This window comes from Pteropus vampyrus, unplaced genomic scaffold (genome assembly GCF_000151845.1).
Source record: "Pteropus vampyrus isolate Shadow unplaced genomic scaffold, Pvam_2.0 Scaffold135, whole genome shotgun sequence".
Taxonomy (NCBI): Eukaryota; Metazoa; Chordata; class Mammalia; order Chiroptera; family Pteropodidae; genus Pteropus; species Pteropus vampyrus.
The window spans coordinates 877684-898980 of NW_011888916.1; the positions used below are offsets into that span (position 1 = coordinate 877684).

The window sequence follows — 21297 nt, forward strand, 5'->3', positions numbered from 1 at the left end:
GTGGGTATCTGAGGAAAGAGCTTTCCAAGATGATTAGTAAATTCTACACACCTAAGTTTCATTGAAAAGAGAGAAGTGGTCTGGTGCATGCCTGTTATTAGAGGTCTGGGAATGAGAAGGAACCAGTAAAAGCTCTACTAGGGAAAAAAAAAGCTCTACTGAGGTAGAAAATAAACAGGAGATTATGTTGTTTTGGGAATCCAAGAAAGAAAATGTGTTCAAGGAGAAGAGTTTGATCAACTCTATCAAATACTGCTAGTCATTGAGTAAGATGAGAGCAGAGAGTGCGGCCAGCTCTGACGGGGCAACAGGAGTGCAAACCTGACTAAAATGGATTTAGGGAAGATCAAATGGAGAAAAATTGGAGATGGTGAGCATAGACTATTATTGTGAGGGATTTTACTTTAAAAGGAAGCAGGAGAACAGTATAATAGCTAGGAGGGGAAAGAGTAAAGGGATGTCTTTGCCTTGTTTTTTTTGTGTGTGTGTGGCGGGGGCGGTTAGAGATAATACGCGCATCTCTGAATGCTGGTGGCAGTTATCCATTAGAGCGAATATTCATGCTATACGAGAGCTGAGAAAATTGCAGGAGCAAAATGAGGGCACCGAGAGCCCAGGAAAGAAGGCAGAGTACTTGTGGATAGATGTTAGTAGATTGGTGGAATTGACAGCGAAAGCTGTAGAAATTCTCTCCTGGTGGCCTCTATTAGTGAAATAAGGAGTAAGGTCATCAGCAGGGAGTTAGGATGGAACCTGTATGAAAAGGGAGGAAAAAATGCGAAATAATTAACTAGGAGAGTAGGAGAGTTAATGGACTAGAAAAATGTATAATAATTGCTGGGAAGTTAAGTGCCCACTGGAGATAAGTGGTCATGAATTTAAAGCAGTCCAATCAACATAGTTGCTTTTCTTCAGCCGTGTCTGACAGCATTGCTACAGACATGGAGTAGCTGGGAGAACTGGATTTTACCAAGGTTTGGGTTTTGCCAAGCAAGTACTACAAACTGAGAATTGTCCCAAGGGGAGTTGAAGGTACTTGCAATGATCGATTATGATTGATTATGGAATTTAAACTAGGTAAGAAAATGTGTTAGTCAGCTTGGGTTGCCATAACAAAATACCACAGATTGGGTAGCTTAAACAACTGATGCTAATTTCTTCACAGTTCTAGAGGCTGAAAGTCCAAGATCAACATGCTGGCAGGGCTGGTTTCCGGTGAAGCTTCTCTTCCTGGCTTGCAGACAGTTGTCTTCTTGCTGTATCCTCACATGGCCTCTCCTATGTGCGTGGACAGAAAGGGGTGGTGGGTCTGCTATCTCTTCCTCTTCTTTTTTTAATTAAGGTATAATTGACATATAACATTATAAATAATTTTTGCTGTACAACATAATGATTCCATACTTGTATATGTTGCAAAATGATCACCACAATATACCTAGTTAACATCCTTCGCCATACATAGTTATGTTTTTTTTCTTGCGATGAGAACTTTGAAGAGTTACTCTCTTAGCAATTTTAAAATATGCAATATAGTATTATGAGCTATAGCCACCATGCTGTACATTACATCCCCACGACTTACTTATCTTATAACCGGAAGTTTGTACCTTCTCTCTCCCTTCAGCCATTTTGCCCCCCACCCCTACACCACCTCTGGTAACCACCAATCTTCTGTTCTCTGTAGCTATGAGCTTGATTTTTTGTTTGTTGTTGTTTTTTAGATTCTACATATAAGTAAGAACATATGGTATTTGTCTTTCTCTGTCTGATTTATTTCACACAGCCTAATATCTTCCTCTTCTTATAAGGACACCGGTCCTATTAGATTAAGGCTCCATCTTTATGACTTCATTTAATTTTAATTACCTCCTTAAAGGCTCTATCTCCAAATACAGTCATATTGGAGATTAGGGCTTCAACATATGAATTTTGGAGAAACATAACTCTATCCATGGCAAGAAGGAAGGAAGTACATGAGAGGGTCTGGGAAAGAGTAAAGGTGGTAAGATTAATGGGTTGTAGGTAATAGTGAGACCAAAGGCTCATTGGAGTTGGAGTGTTAGAAAGTGTGAGCTGGAAATATAGGAGGAGTTGATTGGAGAGTAGAGTATGTGACACTGGAATTATAGAGGGGCTGCCATTATTTGTAATGACAAAATTTAGGGTATGTCCATAGGAATAAATGGCTGAGGTAGGATGGCTGAAAAGACCACTGGAGGAGAGATGCCAAGGAACTGAGAGGCCAAAGCATTAGAAGATGTCTGTGCATACTGGAATCATTAGGGATTATCACAGGAGTAGTGTTGCTGAGAGTGACAGTGAGCCAGGTGTCAAATCTCCAAGGAAGGAAGGAGAAAAAGTAAATAGATGATGGCAATAAGGCAGGACTATTGGGAAAAAATTGTGGCATAATCAATCATAATCACAGAGGAAGATATTTGCAATCCATATCACAGATGGATTTTCTAAAAGCAGATGCAGAGATGGAATTTGAGGTGCAAGAAGTTTACTAGGGATCAACACTTATGAAAGGAAGGGGGATGAAGCAAGACGGGGCAGAGGAACTTGAACTATAATGCAGGTCCTACAAATCCTCAACTAACCCTGCGGGGTGCTCTGGAGCAAGTATTGCACATTGAAGTGTTCGATGTTAGGTGAAAATAGCTGGGCCTTTAGGTCCCGCAGCCCTTCTTGGTGTTGGCAAATGTATGACTTTGGGCAGGCAGCTCTCTGCGGATCCTGAAATAGTCTCACAGCTGGAGGCTGTCTGCCTAATGCAGTCCCTGCAGCTGGGAAACAAGTTCTTCCTAAAGGGGCATGTGGGGGGTGCCTTGCTGTGTCTACAATATAGAGACTTGTATTTTATTTTGGCATATATAAATTACCCCTACAAATTAATGTGGGTTGCCAAGGATAATAGTGGCTACCTAAATTTGAATCTCTTCACATTTCAAATAACAATATAAAAGAGGGATCAGCAAATTATGGAATTCACAACTGTCTTTGCAAATAAAGGTTTATTGGAACACAGCTATATCCATGAGTCTAAGCATTGTCTTTATGGCGCTTTCATGCTACAATGGCAGGGTTAAGTAGTTGCAACAGAGATAGTACAGCTCAAAAGCCTAAAACATTTACTATTTGGCCCTTTGAGAAAAAATTTGCGTCTACAGCCATGCTACCCTGGACAAGCCCGGCCCCTTCTAATCTTGGAAGCTAAGCAGGGCCGGGCCTGGTTAGTACTTGGATGGGAGACCACCTAGGAAGACCAGAAGCTGTAGGCATAAAAAAATAAATAAAATATGGGATTGTAAACTGACAAGTTCCTTGCAATCTGTGAGGTCAACCAAGGGTTGCCTCACTTAAAAAAAAAAAAAAAAGTTTGCTGACTCCTGATATAGAATAAGAAAAATAAATAAAAAACCCTACACTTTCAGCATAACTAGATAACAGAAAATGCCCAAACTTCAAATTATCTGTAAGCAGAAAAGTAAACATCAAATCCCAATGAGATCTTTCATGATCCTACTGCAGATGTGTGTAGAGAGTCCCGCCAGCCCTGGAAAAACTGTAGAAGATAAGAGGGAGCAGCTAACAGCAGGTCAAAGACTGATCAAAAATCACTGCTAAGTGAAAAAATACTGAAAGAGAATCCTGGTAGATCAGAGCACTGATCACGGGGGAAGAGATGTAAAAAGGCGTTACGGGCCTAGGGAGGCAATCTCAGAAAAGGAATGCATCTGGGGGAATAGAAGGCAAAAAAAAAAAGAAAAAAAGGAAGGGAGAGGCACCCTTCGTTGATGAAATGGTGAAGAGAAAAATATTCAAAAGAGAAAAATGTAGGGCCACGCAACACAAAACAACCAAAAAAACTGCAGGATACACAACTCACTGCGCGCTAACACACACACACACACACACACACACGCATCCATTAAAGCAGCAATTCTTAAACTTTTGGGTTTCAGACTTTGCTGAACTCTTAAAATTTGAGAGTTCACCCTAAACACCTTTCGTATTATGTGGATTACATAAGGTGTTCACCCTAAACACCTTTCGTATTTGTGGATTACATCGATCAATATTTACTATATTGGATATTAAAACTGAGAATTTAAAAATATTTTAAAAATTAAAAGCAACTGCATGTTAACATAACTAATATTTTGAATAAAAACAACTATATTTTTCAAAAAATATTTCATGAGAAGATTGTCATTATTTTACGTTTTTGCAAATCTCTTTACTATTCGGCTTAAGGTGAGACAGCTAAAGTCTCATATCTTTATATCTGCATTCAATCTGTTGCAGTATCACATCGTGTAGCTTCTAGAGAACTCTACATACTTGTGAGAATGAGAGTGAAAAAGGCAAATAACATCTTTGTATTATAATAAAAATACTTTTGATTTTGCAGCTACCCGAAGGGTTTAGGGGACACATAGGGGTCCCTGAACCACGCATGGAGAATTGCTGCATGACACTAGTCTCTTATTGTCCTCTCCTGAATTTGGCAGACAGGATTCCCAGAAAAAATGTGCTGATGGGGAGGACAAAAGAAGTAGTGTGATATGGGAAAGATAAGTGGCCACTGCTTCTGCCATGGCATTAGCTAGAGGAGTGCTTCTTAAACTTTAGTGTGCCCACAGGTCACCTGAGGATGTTGGCTAAAATGCAGATTCTGGTTTTGTAGGTCTGAGAGAGGCCAAGGATTCTGCATTTCTAACAAGCTCCTGGGCTATGCTGGCGAAGAGCTAGAGCATTTCCATGTAGAAAGTCAGTATAAGATTTTGGAAGAATAATACACTCCTTTTGGATAGCTGCAGCAAAGGGTAAGGCATGTAACAGAGTATGAGGACCATTAGAAATTCTTCCTCCTCCAGAAGTGAAAAATTCCCATTTTTCTACAATGTCTACAATTATGCATCACTTCAGGTGGAAAAAGGAATAAATATAAACCATAACAAATTTGCAAGCAGCAAAGGAATAAACTGGACCGAGGGCAACAAGTTTGACCCCTTGTGCACCATGCATGAAAGACAAAGGGAACCTCTTCGCTTCGCACCCTCCTGCTGAAACCAAAGCTTCCCAAATGGAACTTTCCTTGAGAATCTCACTGACCTACCTAGATCTGTATTTTGGGAAGGGTTAACATAAAATACTGTTAGTTTGGTAATATCTGTAAAGCTATCATGAGCTTTCTCTTTGTAGGAATTGGAAATAACACAAGCTGGATTTAACAGGGGAAATTATTAAGGGTCATATACCAGAGAAGCGATATTTTGTATCCGATTTACTGGATGTTAGAGAGAATGTTATTGTTTGTTTTTAGGAAGTGTTATCACAGGAAGTGAAAGAGCAGCTATAAGGAAGAAGCCTCGACCAGTGCAGCTGCTGAGCCTACCATACAGAAGCAGGATGACAGCTTGACTGCCGCTAGTGGGTTCTACGGAATATCTAAGGAAGACGGAATTCCAATCTTATACAAATGTTTCCGAAGAACTAATGAAGAGGGAACACCCTTCATGTCATTTTATGAGGTCAACATAACCTTGATATCAAAACCTGACAAGGAAACTTGGAGAAAGGAAAATTATAGACCAATCTCACCCATAAACATAGATACAAAAGTCTTAAACGCAACATTAGTACGCTATATCATTGCTCTTAATTGTTTGTTGCCCCATCCTATGAGAGAATTATACTTCTACTCTTTAGGGGCATCTAGCTTGGTCAAAGACTTGCTTCATTTATTTATTATTATTATCATTTTTGAATGGATTATTTATTTTTGAATGTTTTTAATTTTTCAATTACAGTTGACATTCTATATTACTTTATATTAGTGTCAGGTATACAGCACAGTGGTTAGACATTTATATAATTCACAAAGTGATCCCCACAATAAGTCTAATACCCATCAGGCACCGCACATAATTATTATGATATTATTGTCTGTATTTCCTATGCTGTATTTTACATTTATGTGACTATTTTGCAACTACCAATTTATACTTCTCAATCCCTTTACCCTTTTCATCCAGCCCTCTAACTGCCCTCCCATCTGGCGTCTATCAATTCTTTCTCTGTATCTATGAGTCTGTTTCTGTTTTGTTTATTTTGTTCTTTAATTCCACATATAAGTGAAATCATATGGTATTTTGTCTTTCTCTGTTTGACTTATTTCACTTAGCATAATACCCTCTAGGTCCATCCATGTTGTCAAGAGATTTGCTTTAGCCAATAAAATGTGAGTAAAAGTGACACGTCATTTGTGAGCAGAAGCTTTAGCAGCCATTGTGTGTTTCCACCATTGATTCTTCTGCAACATGAGTAGGATGTCCTAGATAAAGGCTGCTTTATTTATCTAGGTTCCAGAATGAAAGAACTGAATACTGCAGCCAAAAATTTAACATGAGCGAGAATAGATTCTGTTGTTCCAAACCACTAAGATCTAGGAGTTGTTTGTTACTGCAGAACTGGAGAAAGTGTAAGAGGATTATCAGCTGCTCAGCCTGGTGGTCATGGGTCTGGTCCATGATGGGCCATTTTCTTCTTCTGGGTAATTTAAACAAAAAGACTGTGCATAGGTATAAACAGCAGTCTAAAGAGGCTGGCAAATCTTTATTCATGTATGCCGTCTCAGATGACACTAGCAAAGACAGGGAGAAGGAAGTAGTAATAGCTATTGGGATGACAAAGTAGGAAAGCAAATTATTACATTAGTGACCACTCCGGGCCATAAGGATGTCACCCCAAATACAATGAAAGGAGCTGTCCAGGCTGAGACAGTTGTTCGGAAAGTGGGTATGAGCAGGAAAAGATTTTGAAAATGGATCATGAGCTCCCTATTCATCCCTTAGAGAAACACAGCTCCGACCACCCCCAAAGAATCAGATAAAGTTTGCACTCAGCTCAGAGCTCAAATCCTCATCTTTGGTAGTGAAACTCCCACCACTAAAGGATTTTTCTGTGCTATTATACTGCTTAGCTGTTATATTGCTAAGTGCTGTTGTATTGTAAGTGCAGCTGTCATTCTTTAAAAATTGATTAGTGTGTTTAAGAAAATACAGACGATGCCACAAAAGAAAAAAACAAAAACAGAAACCCGAACACCTGATTTGTTAACCAACAGCCAGATACATTGATATAGCTATAGACTCTAAAGTTTTTGTTTTTATTTTTATTTGTGGTAAAACACACCATAAAATTTACCATCTGCTAAAGAACAAAAATTTGACCAAGTAAATTTAAAGATTTAATTGGCTTTATTCGATGACTCATGAATCAGATAGCATCCCATCTAGTCAACAGAAAGGTGCTCTGAAGGGTTGTACAAAATGGGAGGTTTTCATAGGCAGAAAGAGGGTAGGACAAGGAAGTTAAAAGAGTGGATTATTTGCAGACTGACTGGCTTAAAATTCCATTCCTGCGAGAGGCTGAAACTGCATTTAAGTTAAATATTAAGCTTTGGTGGGCTTAGCAAAAGTGACTCCATTTTGGGCCTGTTGTTTTTTAACACATTTTAACTGTTTTTAAGTGTACAGTTCAGTAGTGTTAAGTATATTCACACTGTTCTGTAACCAATCTCCGGAACTTTTTCATCTTGCAAAACTGAAACGCTGTACTTACTAAACATCGACTCCCTATTTCTCCCTTCCCCAGCCCCTGCTTCTGTCTACTTTCTATCTCTATGAATTTGACTACTTTAGATTCTTCATTGAAATGATATCTTATAGTTTTGTCTTTTTGTGACTGGCTTATTTTGTTTAGTGTAATGTCCTCAAGGTTTGTGCATGTTATAGCATGTATCAGACTTTCTTTCTTTTTTAAATTAAATTTATTTTTTTCAGTTCCTTTGAGATATAATTGACATACAGCCCTGTATAAGTTTCAGATGTACAGAATGACATATATATACTGTGAGATGATTACCACAATAAGTTTAGTTAACATTCATCACCTTATATACTCACACAAAAAATTTTTTTCCCTTGTGATGAGAACTTTTGGGATCTACTCTCTCAACAGCTTTCAAATTAACCATACAGCAGTGTTAACTATAGCCATGATATTGTACATTTTTATCTTAGTTATCCGTACTCATTTATCTTATAAGAAGAAGTCTGTATCTTTTAACCACTTTCATACTATTCCCCCACCCTCTTTCCTTCCTTATTAAGGCTGAATATTAGTCCTTTGTATGTATATGCCACATTTTGTTTATCCCTTCACAGACTCAAAGCCTTTGAGATAAACTTGTTTAAGGAGCTGGTGAGATTCAGGCTATTTCAGTGGCTCCATAATAGTTACTGGATGTGGTTGCTGGATAAAAGAATGAGAGGTCAAGATTTCTGCTAATTCAACCTAAGCAGCCAAATACTTTAAGAAAATCTGTTAACTTAAGCTAAAGAAACAATAAGCACTTGCGATTTTTTTTCAATGAGAGGAGAAAAAAGCTATGATAGTTTCTAGAAATTATTAACAACCATTGTTTTACAAAATGCCAATCAATAAAGAAAAGCTAAGATTGCTCCCTATGCTCAAAAACTGGATTTTCCTTTTGAGATTGGAATAAGACATGGATATCTGCAATTGTCACTGCTATTCAATGTTGTCTTTGAGGACATAGGCTATGATTTATAAAATGGAAAAAAATTAATAAAAAGTAGAAGACTGTAAAGGAAGAAAAAACAGGCATTATTCACAGACACTATGATTATATGTTTTTAAAAATTCTGATTACAGGCATACCTCAGATATATTACTTGTTCAGTTCCAGACCACTGTAATAAAGCAAGTCGCATGAATTTTTTGGTTTTCCAATACACATAAAAGTTATGTTTACACTATACTGTGGTTTAAATGTGCAATAGCATTATGTCTAAAAAAACAAGTACATATTTTAATTTAAAAAATTCTTTATTTCTAAAAAGTGCTATCATCTGAGCTTTCAGTGAATCATTATCTTTTTGCCAGCAGGGTGTCTTATTGTAAAAAATGCAATATCTGAGAAGTACAATAAAGTCCAGTGCTAAAAAAAAATGAGGTATGCCTGTAATCTAAAGATAAATAACCATAATTTAACACAGCTACTAGGTATAAACTTAACATTTAAAAAAATCAATTGTATTTCTACATTATTGTAAGAAACCAAAATTAAAATTAAAAAATTCAAAACAGCATTAAAAAAATTAAGTCCTAGGAATAAGTCTACCAAAATATGTACAAGACCTCTTCAGAGAAAATTATAAAACTCTAATGAAAGACATTGCAGAAGATATAAATAGATGAAAAGATATGTTAATGGATTGGAAGAGTCAATATTTTAAATGTGTCAAGTTTCTCCAAATGGATTTATAGATTCTATGTAATCCCAAAGAAAATTCCAATATGACAAGAATATTGTAAAATATTTGTGGAAATGTAAAGGGCTAAGAATTACCAATTACTCATGAGAAAAACAAGGCAGTAGGGCCTATACTGCCGGGGGCATATTTTTCACAAATCTATTGTATTTAAGACAGTGTGGTATTAGCGTGGGGACTGGCCAATGGAAAAATGTGGGTTTGGACAAAGGAAGCCCATACCTGCTCATTGCCCAAGAGTTCTAGCAAGCCCCGGGCACATCCACGCGTGGACCACCACCTTCCTTGGAAGTATTACTCTGTAAAGTCTGGAGCCAGAATCCCCTTCAAGAAGTGTAGCAAGGGCTGGAAGAAGTGCCTTTAATGAGAGCTGGGAGACTGCCTCAGGCTACAAGGATTTGGGGACTTTAGAGGTAAGCCACTAGCTCTGCTATCCCTAACCATCATCCCCAATCTGCCCCAGCTTCATGTAAACAGGAGAAAAAGAAGCAGAGAAAGAAAGACAGACGTCTTTGGCCTCAGGAGAGGAGCCATGGCTTTTCTTTCCCCCTCATATGAGGGAGGAGGAAAATATTTCATACCCGTCCCCAAGAGTTGGTGGCCTAAGAGAATCACTTGTAGAGATGTTGGAAGTAATGTTATGCCAACTGGCATGTTATGTCCACACTGGACGAGAAAGGACTTGCTCTGCTTTCTGTGACTGGTTGAGCAAGAGGAAAGGAAATTGGAGAGACAGGGCAGGGTAACAAGAGGTTGCTACCATCGAGCAGCCCGTACATCTATGATTTGGAGTTGCCTGTTGGCCAGTGGCCACCAGGGAAGACGATCGAGCTTAAGATATCCTGCCAGTTCCCTACTGTGATATTGTGATTTTATTTTTTTAGTAAAAGATATTTATTTGGTCTTCATCCAGGTTTCTGGCACAGATCTCCTAAAACCCTTGGAATTTCCTATACGATGAGAGCATAAATGTGTCTTTTGTTGTGTTAATGAGGTGACTTTTGGATCCCACTTAAGGAAGGGGCCTGGTTGCCAAGAGAACCAACCATGTGATTAGAGGGTTGAAAATTTCAGTTCCATCTCCCTGACCTCTGGGGAGGGAAGAGGGGCTGGAAGTTCAATCAATCACCAATGGCCAGTGATTTAATCAATCATGCCTATGTAATGAAGTCTCCATAAAAACCAAAAGAGACAGGGTTCAGAGAGCTTCCAGGCTGGTGAACATGTGGAAATTCAGGGAGAGGGGTGCACCTGGAGAGTATGGAATCTTCGTCCCTTTTCCCCATACCTCGTCCTATACATCTCTTCTATCTGGCTATTCCTGAGTTATGTCCTTTTATAATAAACTGGTGATCTAATAAGTAAAATATTTCCCTGAGTTTTTGAAAGCTGCTCTAGCAAATTAATCAAATCCAAGGAGGAGATATTAGAACCTTCCATCTGTAGCCAGTTAGTCAGAAGCACAGGTGACAATCTGGGCTTGCTATTAGGAGTCTGAGGCAGGGATGTGTGGGGCGGGTGGAGGTGGGGTGGGGGAAGGGTCAGTCTTGAAGGCTAAAACCTCAATCTGTAGAATCTGATCCTGTCCAGAGGTCAGAATTGAGTTAAATTATAGGACACCCAGCTGGTGTTAGAGAATTGCTTGGTGGGGGAGAAGTGTTCTGTTTAAAAGTAAAGAAAACAGAGAAAAAGACATAGCGGGGAAGAACTGGTGTCACAAGCAAGGAAAGCGGCTACTGAAGTACTGAATGCGTTTGTGTCTTTCCACAATGCCAGGCTTATTGAGTGGAACTTTCTTAGACAAACCAATCAGGTAGCCACGCAGGTTAACACACAACGCACAGAGAAGGAAAGTACAGTCTTACGCAACAGAGAGTAGGGATGAAAATCCTTAGTGTCTCCAAGGTGAGCTCTGTTGACTGGCGGCAATGGTCCCAAGCCAGTGGGCTAGGACGTGGGGGGCGGAAGGTCAGATACTTTGGCTCAGTGTACTCATTCGCGATGCTCTCAGGTTAGGCTTGAATATCACCTGTCTAAGGTGTTCAGCTTATGTGGTCCTTTCAAGGTGAGATCCTTATGCTTATCAGCCCCTGCAGGTGGGGGCTTCTCCAGGGTACTTGTGGCTGATGTTTCTGTGGTTTCAAGTGTTCCAGTCACACCCTAAGGGCATTCCCATTCTGTCTCAGCTGACATTACTGTCATGGCTCCAGAGAGTCCATTTCATAAAGTCCAAAAAGTCCTCATTTCTTTATGCACTATACAAATGGGTTTTGCCCTACTCAAAGGTAGAAAACGGCCCTTTACAAGAAGGTATCAGACCACTGGGCCAGGCAGGACTGCATTGCTGAAGGCAATCTGTATGTACAAGAGCCTAATTTGTGCAGGGTGACGAGTTTTCTTCACAGGGAGCAGCAATGGTCAGGAACCTGGTTTTATGGTTTGACCATTGGTGATCTCTGCTGGGTGGTCTCCCTGTAGGGTGAGAGGTGACAGATAATCAGGTTTGTTCGTTCTTTTTGTTTGTCTGATTGTTGATTTGTAAGACCAAATCACGTAAAATATTTTGTGCCCAAAAGAAAGAAGAACCTTTGGAGATCTGGACTGGTGAATTTTTCTGGTTCTGCATCCACGCCAACTAATGGCTGAAGTTGTAAAACTGAAGCTGCAAACTCCATAATCCTGTAAATGAGAAAAGCCTTAAATCTCATTGTGCAGGCGTGGAATATTTTCCCATCTCCTACGGGTATAAATAAATTAGATTATAAAGGCTCAAATTAAAGACTTGTTCTGATTGGTTTAAAAAGACTAATAAGAGCTTACATAAATCCAATATTGCTTGAACTCCTAAGAAACAAAGAAGCTGAACTTCTAACACTTTAAGTGGGTTAAACAAAACAAGGCAAAGCAAAAACAAACCCTTTCTCATAGTAACTGTGTTGTAGCCGCCAGCCCGCGATAGACACACGGACCACCAGAAATCAGTGAGTTATAGGAAACACACTCTTTATTCAGTTAGGTGGGTCTGCCAGGGTTATGCAGACCCCAAATTAAGCAGCCCGGAAATGTAGAGGTACAGGGTTTTTAAGCCCTAAACCCCATTCTTCATTCTGTTTGAACAAAGTCTATTTTTCTTCTTTTTACTAACTGTCAACCCACAGGTCGGTTGTGCAAGCAGGGGGTACAGAAGCAGAAAGCTTATTGTTAGAATGTTATGTCCCCATGGGTGATAGCCTATGTTCCCATGGGTGATAGCCTGTGTTCCCATGGGCGATAGCCTGTGTTCCCATGGGCGATAGCCAAGCAGTAATTTTCCAGGCAGCACAACTGCTAGCTCAGAAGCAATTTTATACAAAACCCAAGTTTATGTAATCAAGCAAGTTTTAATCCTTGGACAAGTCAGACCGATCTGAAATTTTTCCTTAAAAACAAAGTGTTTTTTTCCCTTGATTTTACCATTGTGGAGAGTATAACACAAACATGCATTTTAGATTATTAGATTTTTAAAATTTGCTTTTGTTTTCTCATGAAGAGAATAACTGAAGTGAACATTCCAATACATAGTACAGTCCTCTAGCACTCTTGCTAGACAGCCTTGGTCACCTTTATTATAACTTCTACTAAAGGAACTAGGTTCTGCTTCAGCAAAGAATGGGGAGGTAAGACTTTAAGAACCATCTATCATTTTCCAACACTTTATCAAACTCTTATGTTCCTGGACCCAACTCCAAATCGTGTGTAGGGGAGGCTTCCCCATACTAACAAGCAATTCTCAGATACCAGCAAGTAGATGTGAAAATGACTGAAATAAGTAGTTGTACTTTTAAAAATTTTATTGTACCATAATACTAATTGTATGTATTTATTTTACTGGTGTCCTGCAATGCAACTCAATTCTGACACTATCTACCTGAAGACAGCATCAGATTACACAGGTTAAGAGTTCAATCCTATAAGACATCCAGGTTGTTACCTGTGCTTCTGACTGGCTTCAGATTGAAGGTTCTCATGACCCCGTCCTTCCTTGGGAATGGGGCAGGGGGTGTGTGGATAGTTCACTGACCCAGGACTAGATTCCAGAATGACCTGGGTTCTTGGGGGTGACAGGGAAGACAGGGTGACATATCTGTCCCTGAGCCATTCCCAGGCCCAGGGCATGTTTCTCTACGACAGTCAGCCAATGATGGGGTGTAGTTTTAGGTTGCTGCAGAAGGCAGAGACCCAGAGAAAGCCCTCTTTCCCACAAGCCCCTGGTGTTCAGATGTTCACAATAAAAATAGGCTGTAGATTAAAAAGCTGAAGAGGGGGCTGGCTCTGTCTTGTCCAGCCTTGCCCTGGGGAGTTTGATGGAATAAATGAGTTATTCACAGATGAACTGAATGGATCATTCATAAATCACAAAGCTAATCCTCTCCGGTGCTAGTTGCTAATAAAGCAAGTATGAATCAGGAAGATTAAATCACAGATCCCATAATCTCAGAACCAGAGCCAACACTGGGACTTAAACCCAGACCCCAACTCCAGATTTCACAACTCAATAGCCAAAAAAAAAAAAAAAAAATCTGATTAAAAAATGAGCAGAGGATCTGAATAGACATTTTCCCAAAGAACACAGATGGCCAACAGTTATATAAAAAGATGCTCAACATTACTAATCATCAGGGAAAGGCAAATCAAGACCACACTGAGATATCACCTTATATCTGTTAAAATGGCTACCATCAAAAAAACAAGAAATGACAAGTGTTGGTGAGGATATGGAGAAAAGGGAATCCATCTGCACTGTTGGTGGGAATATAAATTGGTACAACCACTACAGAAACAGTATGGAGATTCCTCAAAAAAAAAAAAAAAAAAAAAAATAGAACTACCATATGATTCTGGATATTTATCTGAAGGAAAAGAAAACACTAACTTGAAAACATATATGCCTCCATGTTCACTTGCTGCATTATTTACAATAGCCAAGATCTGGAAGCAATTTAAGTGTTTATTGATGGATGAATAATGATATATATAATGTTTTATATATATATATATATATATATATATATATATATATATATATATAAATATAATGTTATACATACATAATAGATAACGACAACATGGGTAGATCTTGAGGGCAACATGCTAAGTGAAATAAGTCAGACAGAGAAAGACAAATACTGTATGATCGATCTTGAGGGCAACATGCTAAGTGAAATAAGTCAGACAGAGAAAGACAAATACTGTATGATCTCACTTATGTGGAATCTAAAACAAAACAAAACACAACTCGTAAATACAGAGAACAGATTGGTGGTTGTCAGAAGCAGGGGGTGGGGTAGGTGAAATGGGTGAAAGTGGTCAAAAGGTACAAACTTCCAGTTACAAGATAATTAAGTCCTGGGATATAATCTATAGCATGGGGACTGTAGTTACTAATAATGTATTACATATTTGAAAGTTGCTGAGAAATCTTAACGTTTTCATCATAAGAAAAGAGTCTGTAGCTATGTGTGGTGATGGATGTTAACTAAACTTACCATAGCGATCGTTTCGCAAAATATACAAATATCTAATCATTATATTAGTGCACTAATATAATGTTTTATGTTAATTACATCTCATAAAAAATAAAGACAAAACTCACAAAAATAGGTACGAATTTACATTAGCATACTTTTGTTACAGACCCTCTTTAATAAATATTGTATTCTACATGAAAGTTAATTTGGAGAATACCTGGTTACATGGTCATGCAAAACTCACAGACTCAGCCACGCCTGTTTGGAGCTCACCTTAGGCATTGGTCTGTCTCCAGATCCTGTGCTATTAATTATGCCTATATTTATACAGTAGCTTCAAAACAATCATGATTTACAGTCAGTGCTTATGAAGGCAAAGAGACAGAATGACTTATTTCAATCTGTCATTCAGTGTAGCCAGGTGGAGTTTTGTGTTAAAATTTAGAACAGGGAAGCGGAGTACAAAAGGAGAGGCAAACTATTTTTGTTTGCTTAAGTGCCAATTTTAGTTCATAGATGACATATTTTACTGAATTTAAAATGGAAATTTATTCTTTAAAATTCTTAGTTGTTTTAAAATGAATGACAAATCAAGAAAATAATGTTATTTCAGTGATGCAATTTAGCAGCTTTGTGAACTAAAATTCACTTTAGTTACTAGAGGATCATTTACATAAGGTACATCAGCCTATAATGAAGGGATCAAAGTGCAATCAGGTAGATGTGAAATTGACCGAAATAAATACTTGTACTTTTTTTTTCATTTTTTTGTATCATAATATTAATTGTATGTATTTATTTATTTTACTGGCATGAATATACATACAAAACTTTGTAAAAGAAAATTTTCACTTCTACATTTCTTTTCTGGACATTATTATTTATTTCATTTCATATTCATTTGAAAATATGAAATTTGAATTATGAAAATAATTTTATCCTATAGAGGATCGAGGTGTTAAAAAACGATCTGCTCTCTATCTGTCAAATATTTATTCCACAAATATTTTCTTAGTGCCATATTGGGAGAAACACTAGATGCATGGTAACTGGAAGAGGCATTAAATGGGAGTCAGATATGGCCCCAGGAGGTGATGACTGATCAGGTATTCGCCATAGAAGCATAGCCACTATTTCTCAAGGGCCTGCTCTCAGTTCTACCCCATGCTAGTAGTTGAAGACAGCAAGATACTTCAGACTCTTGTTACCCCACCTGTTACGATACAGCAAATGTTCCTGCTCTCACCCAAAGCCCCACTTGTCTGTTTGTACCCTGGGTTCTGTCCTTTCTTATCAATGTTGCTCCTATAATTAAGCACCTTCTCTGCTTCAGTATTGCTTTCTCTTTATTGGTAGATCCCCATCAGCCTCCCTTAATCCCCCTTCCAGCTACCACCTCATTTCTCTTTCCTGATTCACAGCAAAACTTCTTTGGAAGAGTTGTTTACAGACAGGGTCTCAGTGTCTGCATCTCAGCAGCCCTGTTCTCTTCTCCCCACTCCAATCGGCTTACGTCCTCTGTAACTGCTTTTGTCAAAGTCACCAACGACCTTCATCTTGCCAAATCCAATAGGCATTCACTTGGTTCTTAGCAGCATTTGTTTGATGCAGTCAAATAGCCTCTCTTTTGAATACAGGCTTCTCCTGGCTTCTGGGAATATAGTCTCCTGACTTTCTCCCTACTTTTCTGGCTGTTATTTCTAGAGTCTTTTTGGATGACCTCACTGCTCCTGCTGTGCCTTAAATGTGTGCCTTCTCTAGGTTCTGTCCTCGGTCCTTTTCTCTAACTATCTCCCTGGTTATATCATCCACTCTTATGGATTTATAACCACCATGTCTATGCTGACAAACCCCAAATTTACATTTACAGTCTTGGCCTCTCCCTGAGCATATTTAATAGCCATTTCAAAACTAATGTGCCTAAAATGGAATTCTTATTTCAGCTGTTTCCAAATCCGTTCCTCTTCCCATTTTTCTGTATCACCATATGGTGTAGTCATCACTCAGGTGCTCAAGCCAGTCATCTAGGAATCATGTTTGATGCCTATTTTCCTCCCAGCCTTTTACCATTCCAATCCATTACCAAACCGTCTCATTTAATTAAAAAGTATTCTCTAATCACCATCACCAAACCCCACCACTGACATCTTTTTCTTGGAGAGCTCCTTTAGCTTTCTAACTGGTGTGTTTGCTTCCATCTTGTCCTCTATAATCCATAATCCTCAAAGGAACCCAATGATTATTTTAAAAACTTAAATCAGATCACACCAAATTCCTGCTTAAAATCCTTCAGTGGCTTCCCGTCACACTTAGAATAAAATCCATAATCTTCAAGACCTCTCATCTCTGTCCTCATGTCATTCTTCTCTCCTCCTTGCTGCCAGTCAGGAGGTCACCTAACTGTCTATTTTCCTTCTAGCAAGTCAAGCTCTTTCTTGCCTCAGATCCTTCCAATCTTCCTACGCCTGGCTTCTTTCAAGCTCTTAGTTCTCAGCTTGCATTTCTCTATTATGTTTCTTCCATAGCACTCACCACTGTCTAAAATTATATTTGACTTTATTATGTTCATTTCTTGTCCACCCATTTAGAATGAAAATTCCTTGACAGCAAGTTTGTTGTCTTGTTTGCCATTGCATCCCTACTTCCAAAAAGCTTTGGGACGCAATAGGTACTCAATAAGTATAGTAGAATAAAGACGTTGTACCATGGAACTCCCAGTCTTGGGTTTGTACTCACAAGGGACAGAGGTACCTGGTGGAGCCAGGTACCTCCAGGAGCATATGGCAAAAACTCTGACCTGGTGGGGTGGTGGTAGAGACTCCACTGTCTGCAGACGCCCTACACCCAGACCTGCCACTCTTTCCAGCCTCCTTCCCTGTTTCAGGCGGGAGTCTGAAACCTCAGTGACCTCATCCCCATTTGGGGGTGACGCTCAAATTGAAGGGTGGAAGGGGAGGTAGAGTGGGCCAGATATAAGACTTAAGACGTGATGGAGGTCTGAGGTCCCAAGTTAGTGGCCCTGCGGTGTCTGGGCAGGCTGAGCCAGGCGGGGTGGGGCAGCTGCTCCCGGGTGGGTCGGTGGGTGCGGCCATTGGCTCCGCCCCCTCCCCCTACCCTAGCGCGGCGGGAAGTAGAAGCCGAGCGCTGTGATTGTGGCGTGAAGGTGCCACGACACCCGACCTGCGACGCCGGGGTGGCGGGGCTCAGTTCTGCTCTGATGCGGTCTGGACCCGCGCACAGTCCCGAGGCGCTGCGGATCCCAGGCTGAGATGGAGCAGGAGGCCGAGGGGCTGGGCCAGTGGCAGGCAGCTCAGCATCAGCTCACCGAGGTGGGTCAGACGTCAACCCCAGGGCAGCACATGAGGACTGGGATGACGGCTGGGGGAGAGGAGGGAAGCAGAGGTCTGGGCATTACGTGTTGAAAGAAGGGGTTGGGAGGAATGGGAAATCAAGGATCGAAATCACGTGTCGTTTATTCAATTACTAGTCTCCGAGCCTTAACGCCTGTGCCGGGTCCTGGGGGTAAAATGGTTCCAGGCAACTTCCAGGAGAGGGGCTTGAGTACTCTCAAGAAGAGAGAAGGAAAGTTAGGAAGTCAGAGGGAAGCGTGCAGGAGGAAATATTAAGTACTTATTGAAGCCCTAACAAGTGGCAGGCCTTTGTCAGACCCTGGGAATACAATGGTGAGTTTACCATAAGATAGTATACCGTTTTATAATAAAGGGCTGAATGATTGAAAGTGTACAAATTGTGACAGAGAAGTACAGGTAGAGGCCACGGGAGCAAATAGAGATGTTTGATCTGATTTAGGAGGTGAAGACAGCTTCGAATTTGGTCTGGGGCTGGCTAAGTGAAGAGTTTGCAGGTTCTGAGACCAGACTGTGCCTTTGGAGGAAGTGAAAGATCGATTATGAGACCATGGACTAGGTGGTGATGAGTTGAACCATGATCAGTCGCAATTATATTTGCATTTCTTTTTTCAATCCAGGTTTTCATTTATTATTTTTTTTTTTAAGAGTGCTTTGGTGCATGTGAGCAGAATTCAAGGGTAATAGTTAGAAATCTATTGTGATAATCCAAGCGGGAATTAAAATGGCGGCCTAACTAGAGAGGTGAGAGCGGAGATGGAGATCTGGAGACGTTCTGGAAGCAGAGACCGAAAGCAGGTAGTTACCTGGACGTAGGTGGCGAGGGAGGCACCCAGGACAACTTAGATTTCTGGCTTGCACAATTAGGTGAGGAATAGTGGTGACGTTTTCTGAGAGAGCAAAGGATGAGAAGAAACAGGATTAATAGATTAGTTTTTCCCCTGGAGGTGGGTTGAGGGGTGGGTAAGGACGGTCCTGAGTTTCGGATATACTCCAACGTGCCCGTGGGCTATCCAAACAGACTGAGTATTAGGCTGCTGGAAGGTTCAGGAGAGGTCTGCCCCGGAGCTATTGATTTAAGAATAACTGGCATATAAACCGAAACGGATCATTAGCATGAGAAAGACCGCGCAGAGAATAGCATCTAGGAGACCTGCAAAGGGTAGATGGAGAGGACGGAGGGCCATGGAGAAGCGAAGGAGAAAAATGAGGCAAGCTGTCAATGTGTTCCTGCAATGCATTCCTAAAGCCAAAGGAAGGAAACATTTCAAGAATTCTGTGGCCAGGAGACTCAGAAGCTCCTGAGAGGTCAAGCAAAAAGGATTCTGACGAGGTTTTGAACTTTGACCTTTATGCAAACTGGTTCTAGGGTCTAGAGAGAATTTGGGGGAATAATAAGGTGAGGTAGTGGTGAAGGTGTGTTTAGACACCTCCAAAGAAGTTTGCCTGTGAAGGATCAGGAAAATAAAGGGCCATTACTGAGAGGGAAGGGAAAGGGGCTGAGCACTCCAGAAATACCCATCCAATAGACATTTATCTGGGGCCTGTTATGTGCCTACTTTATGCTAGTTGTTGAGCGTATAGTGGTGAATGGAACAGATAAAATCTCAACCCTTCTACGGTTTAAAATTTTTTCCCTCCATAGTCAAAATGTTACCAAACCTATCAAAATTAATGATAATCATTAAATATCATCTCAGATGCAATTCTTATTCAAATTCCCCTAGTTGTCCCTAAAATGTTCTTTAGAGCTGTTGTGTCCAAACTAGTATTCAATTTAAGGCCAAACTATGTATCTGGTTAGTTATTAAGTCCCTTGGGTCTCTGAAATTAGAATAGTTTTTCCTGACTGACTTCTTTTTTCACAATCCTAATTTTTGTCTTATAGAAAGTTTTTTCTTCTGAATTCATCAAATTGCTTTTTCATGGTATAATTTAGTTCGATCATCTATCTCTTGTATTATCTCAATTATATCTTAAAGCTTAATTGGATTCCTTATTTTTGGTAAGAATGCCTCATAGGTACAATGGGCTTCATCTTGCATTACTACATCAGGAGACAGACTCATCTGGCTCCCCACATTTGGTGACACTAGGCTTGACCCTTGAATTAAGATAGCAAAAAGCCTGATTAATCTCTCTATTCAAACTTATCTTTAGCCTTGCAGTCAGAAATTAATGTAATGTTACCTTGGAGGCATTCAAACGTCCCAGTTCCTTACCAATCTTTCCCCTACTGGTTTCAACCAAATATTTTTCCTCAATCAAAAGTTTTATTAGGGGTTTTAGAGCTTTCTTTGCTGAAAACCCGCTCCTCCCTTGGGGCATACTGTCTTATCTCTTCATCTCCCAAATTCCACAGGGTTGCAGCCTTCCTTAGCATAGCCCGTCTCCTAAAATGTACTTTCAATAAATCTTACTTTTTCTAAAAAAAAAAAAAAAAAAATTTTATTAGAGGTTTTAAAATAATGATATTTCAATTCCACCATTCCGTCTACATTTATTAGTTTGTATTTTTCTGTAAAGTAGGATTTTTCGTAAACAACTGGAATTATTTGGTGATTTGGAAATAATTTCCTACCAGAAAGACAATAAATGCTTAATTCTTTCACTTCAATTCACAATGTCTGAAGCTAGGATAAGAGCTGACCCTTTGTCATTTTTGGCTCATGAATTTTCAGATTCGATCTATTAAAATCAATCATTATTCTTTTTGGTTCTCAAACTTTCACAAATTTGGCAAGTGGAGACCCTTTCTCTGCCCTTTTAAAATATATTTTTAAAAATTATAAAATCTACATAATGTAAAAATATTATCCTAATCATGTTTACGTGTATGGTTTGGTGGCATTAAGCACATTTACATTACTGGGCAACTGTCACCACCATCCATCTCCAGAACTTTTTTATTTTTATGGTGACATTGGTTAACGAAATCCAGTAAGTTTCAAATATACAATTCAACAGTAGAATGTGTTCACTGCTCATAGATTTCTGTCACCATATATTTGACTTCTTTTACCCCATCTACCTCCTTCCTCCCCCCTCTTTGTT

The 21297-nt window shown here is 39.6% G+C and overlaps 1 protein-coding gene and 1 pseudogene across 1 annotated transcript in view; both read left to right on the top strand.

Annotated features, from left to right (window-relative positions):
• The first annotated feature begins 3165 nt into the window (after positions 1-3165).
• On the top strand, positions 3166-3284 carry LOC111744490 (annotated as a pseudogene).
• Positions 3285-18141: 14857 nt separating this feature from the next.
• Positions 18142-21297, top strand: part of KLF17 (Kruppel like factor 17) — a 10829-nt gene continuing 7673 nt past the window's right edge. Inside the window, exon 1 of the mRNA XM_011367696.2 lies at positions 18142-18204. Coding sequence (XP_011365998.1) covers positions 18145-18204 — 60 coding nt within the window. The 5' untranslated portion in view covers positions 18142-18144. The remainder of the gene's footprint in view (positions 18205-21297) is intronic.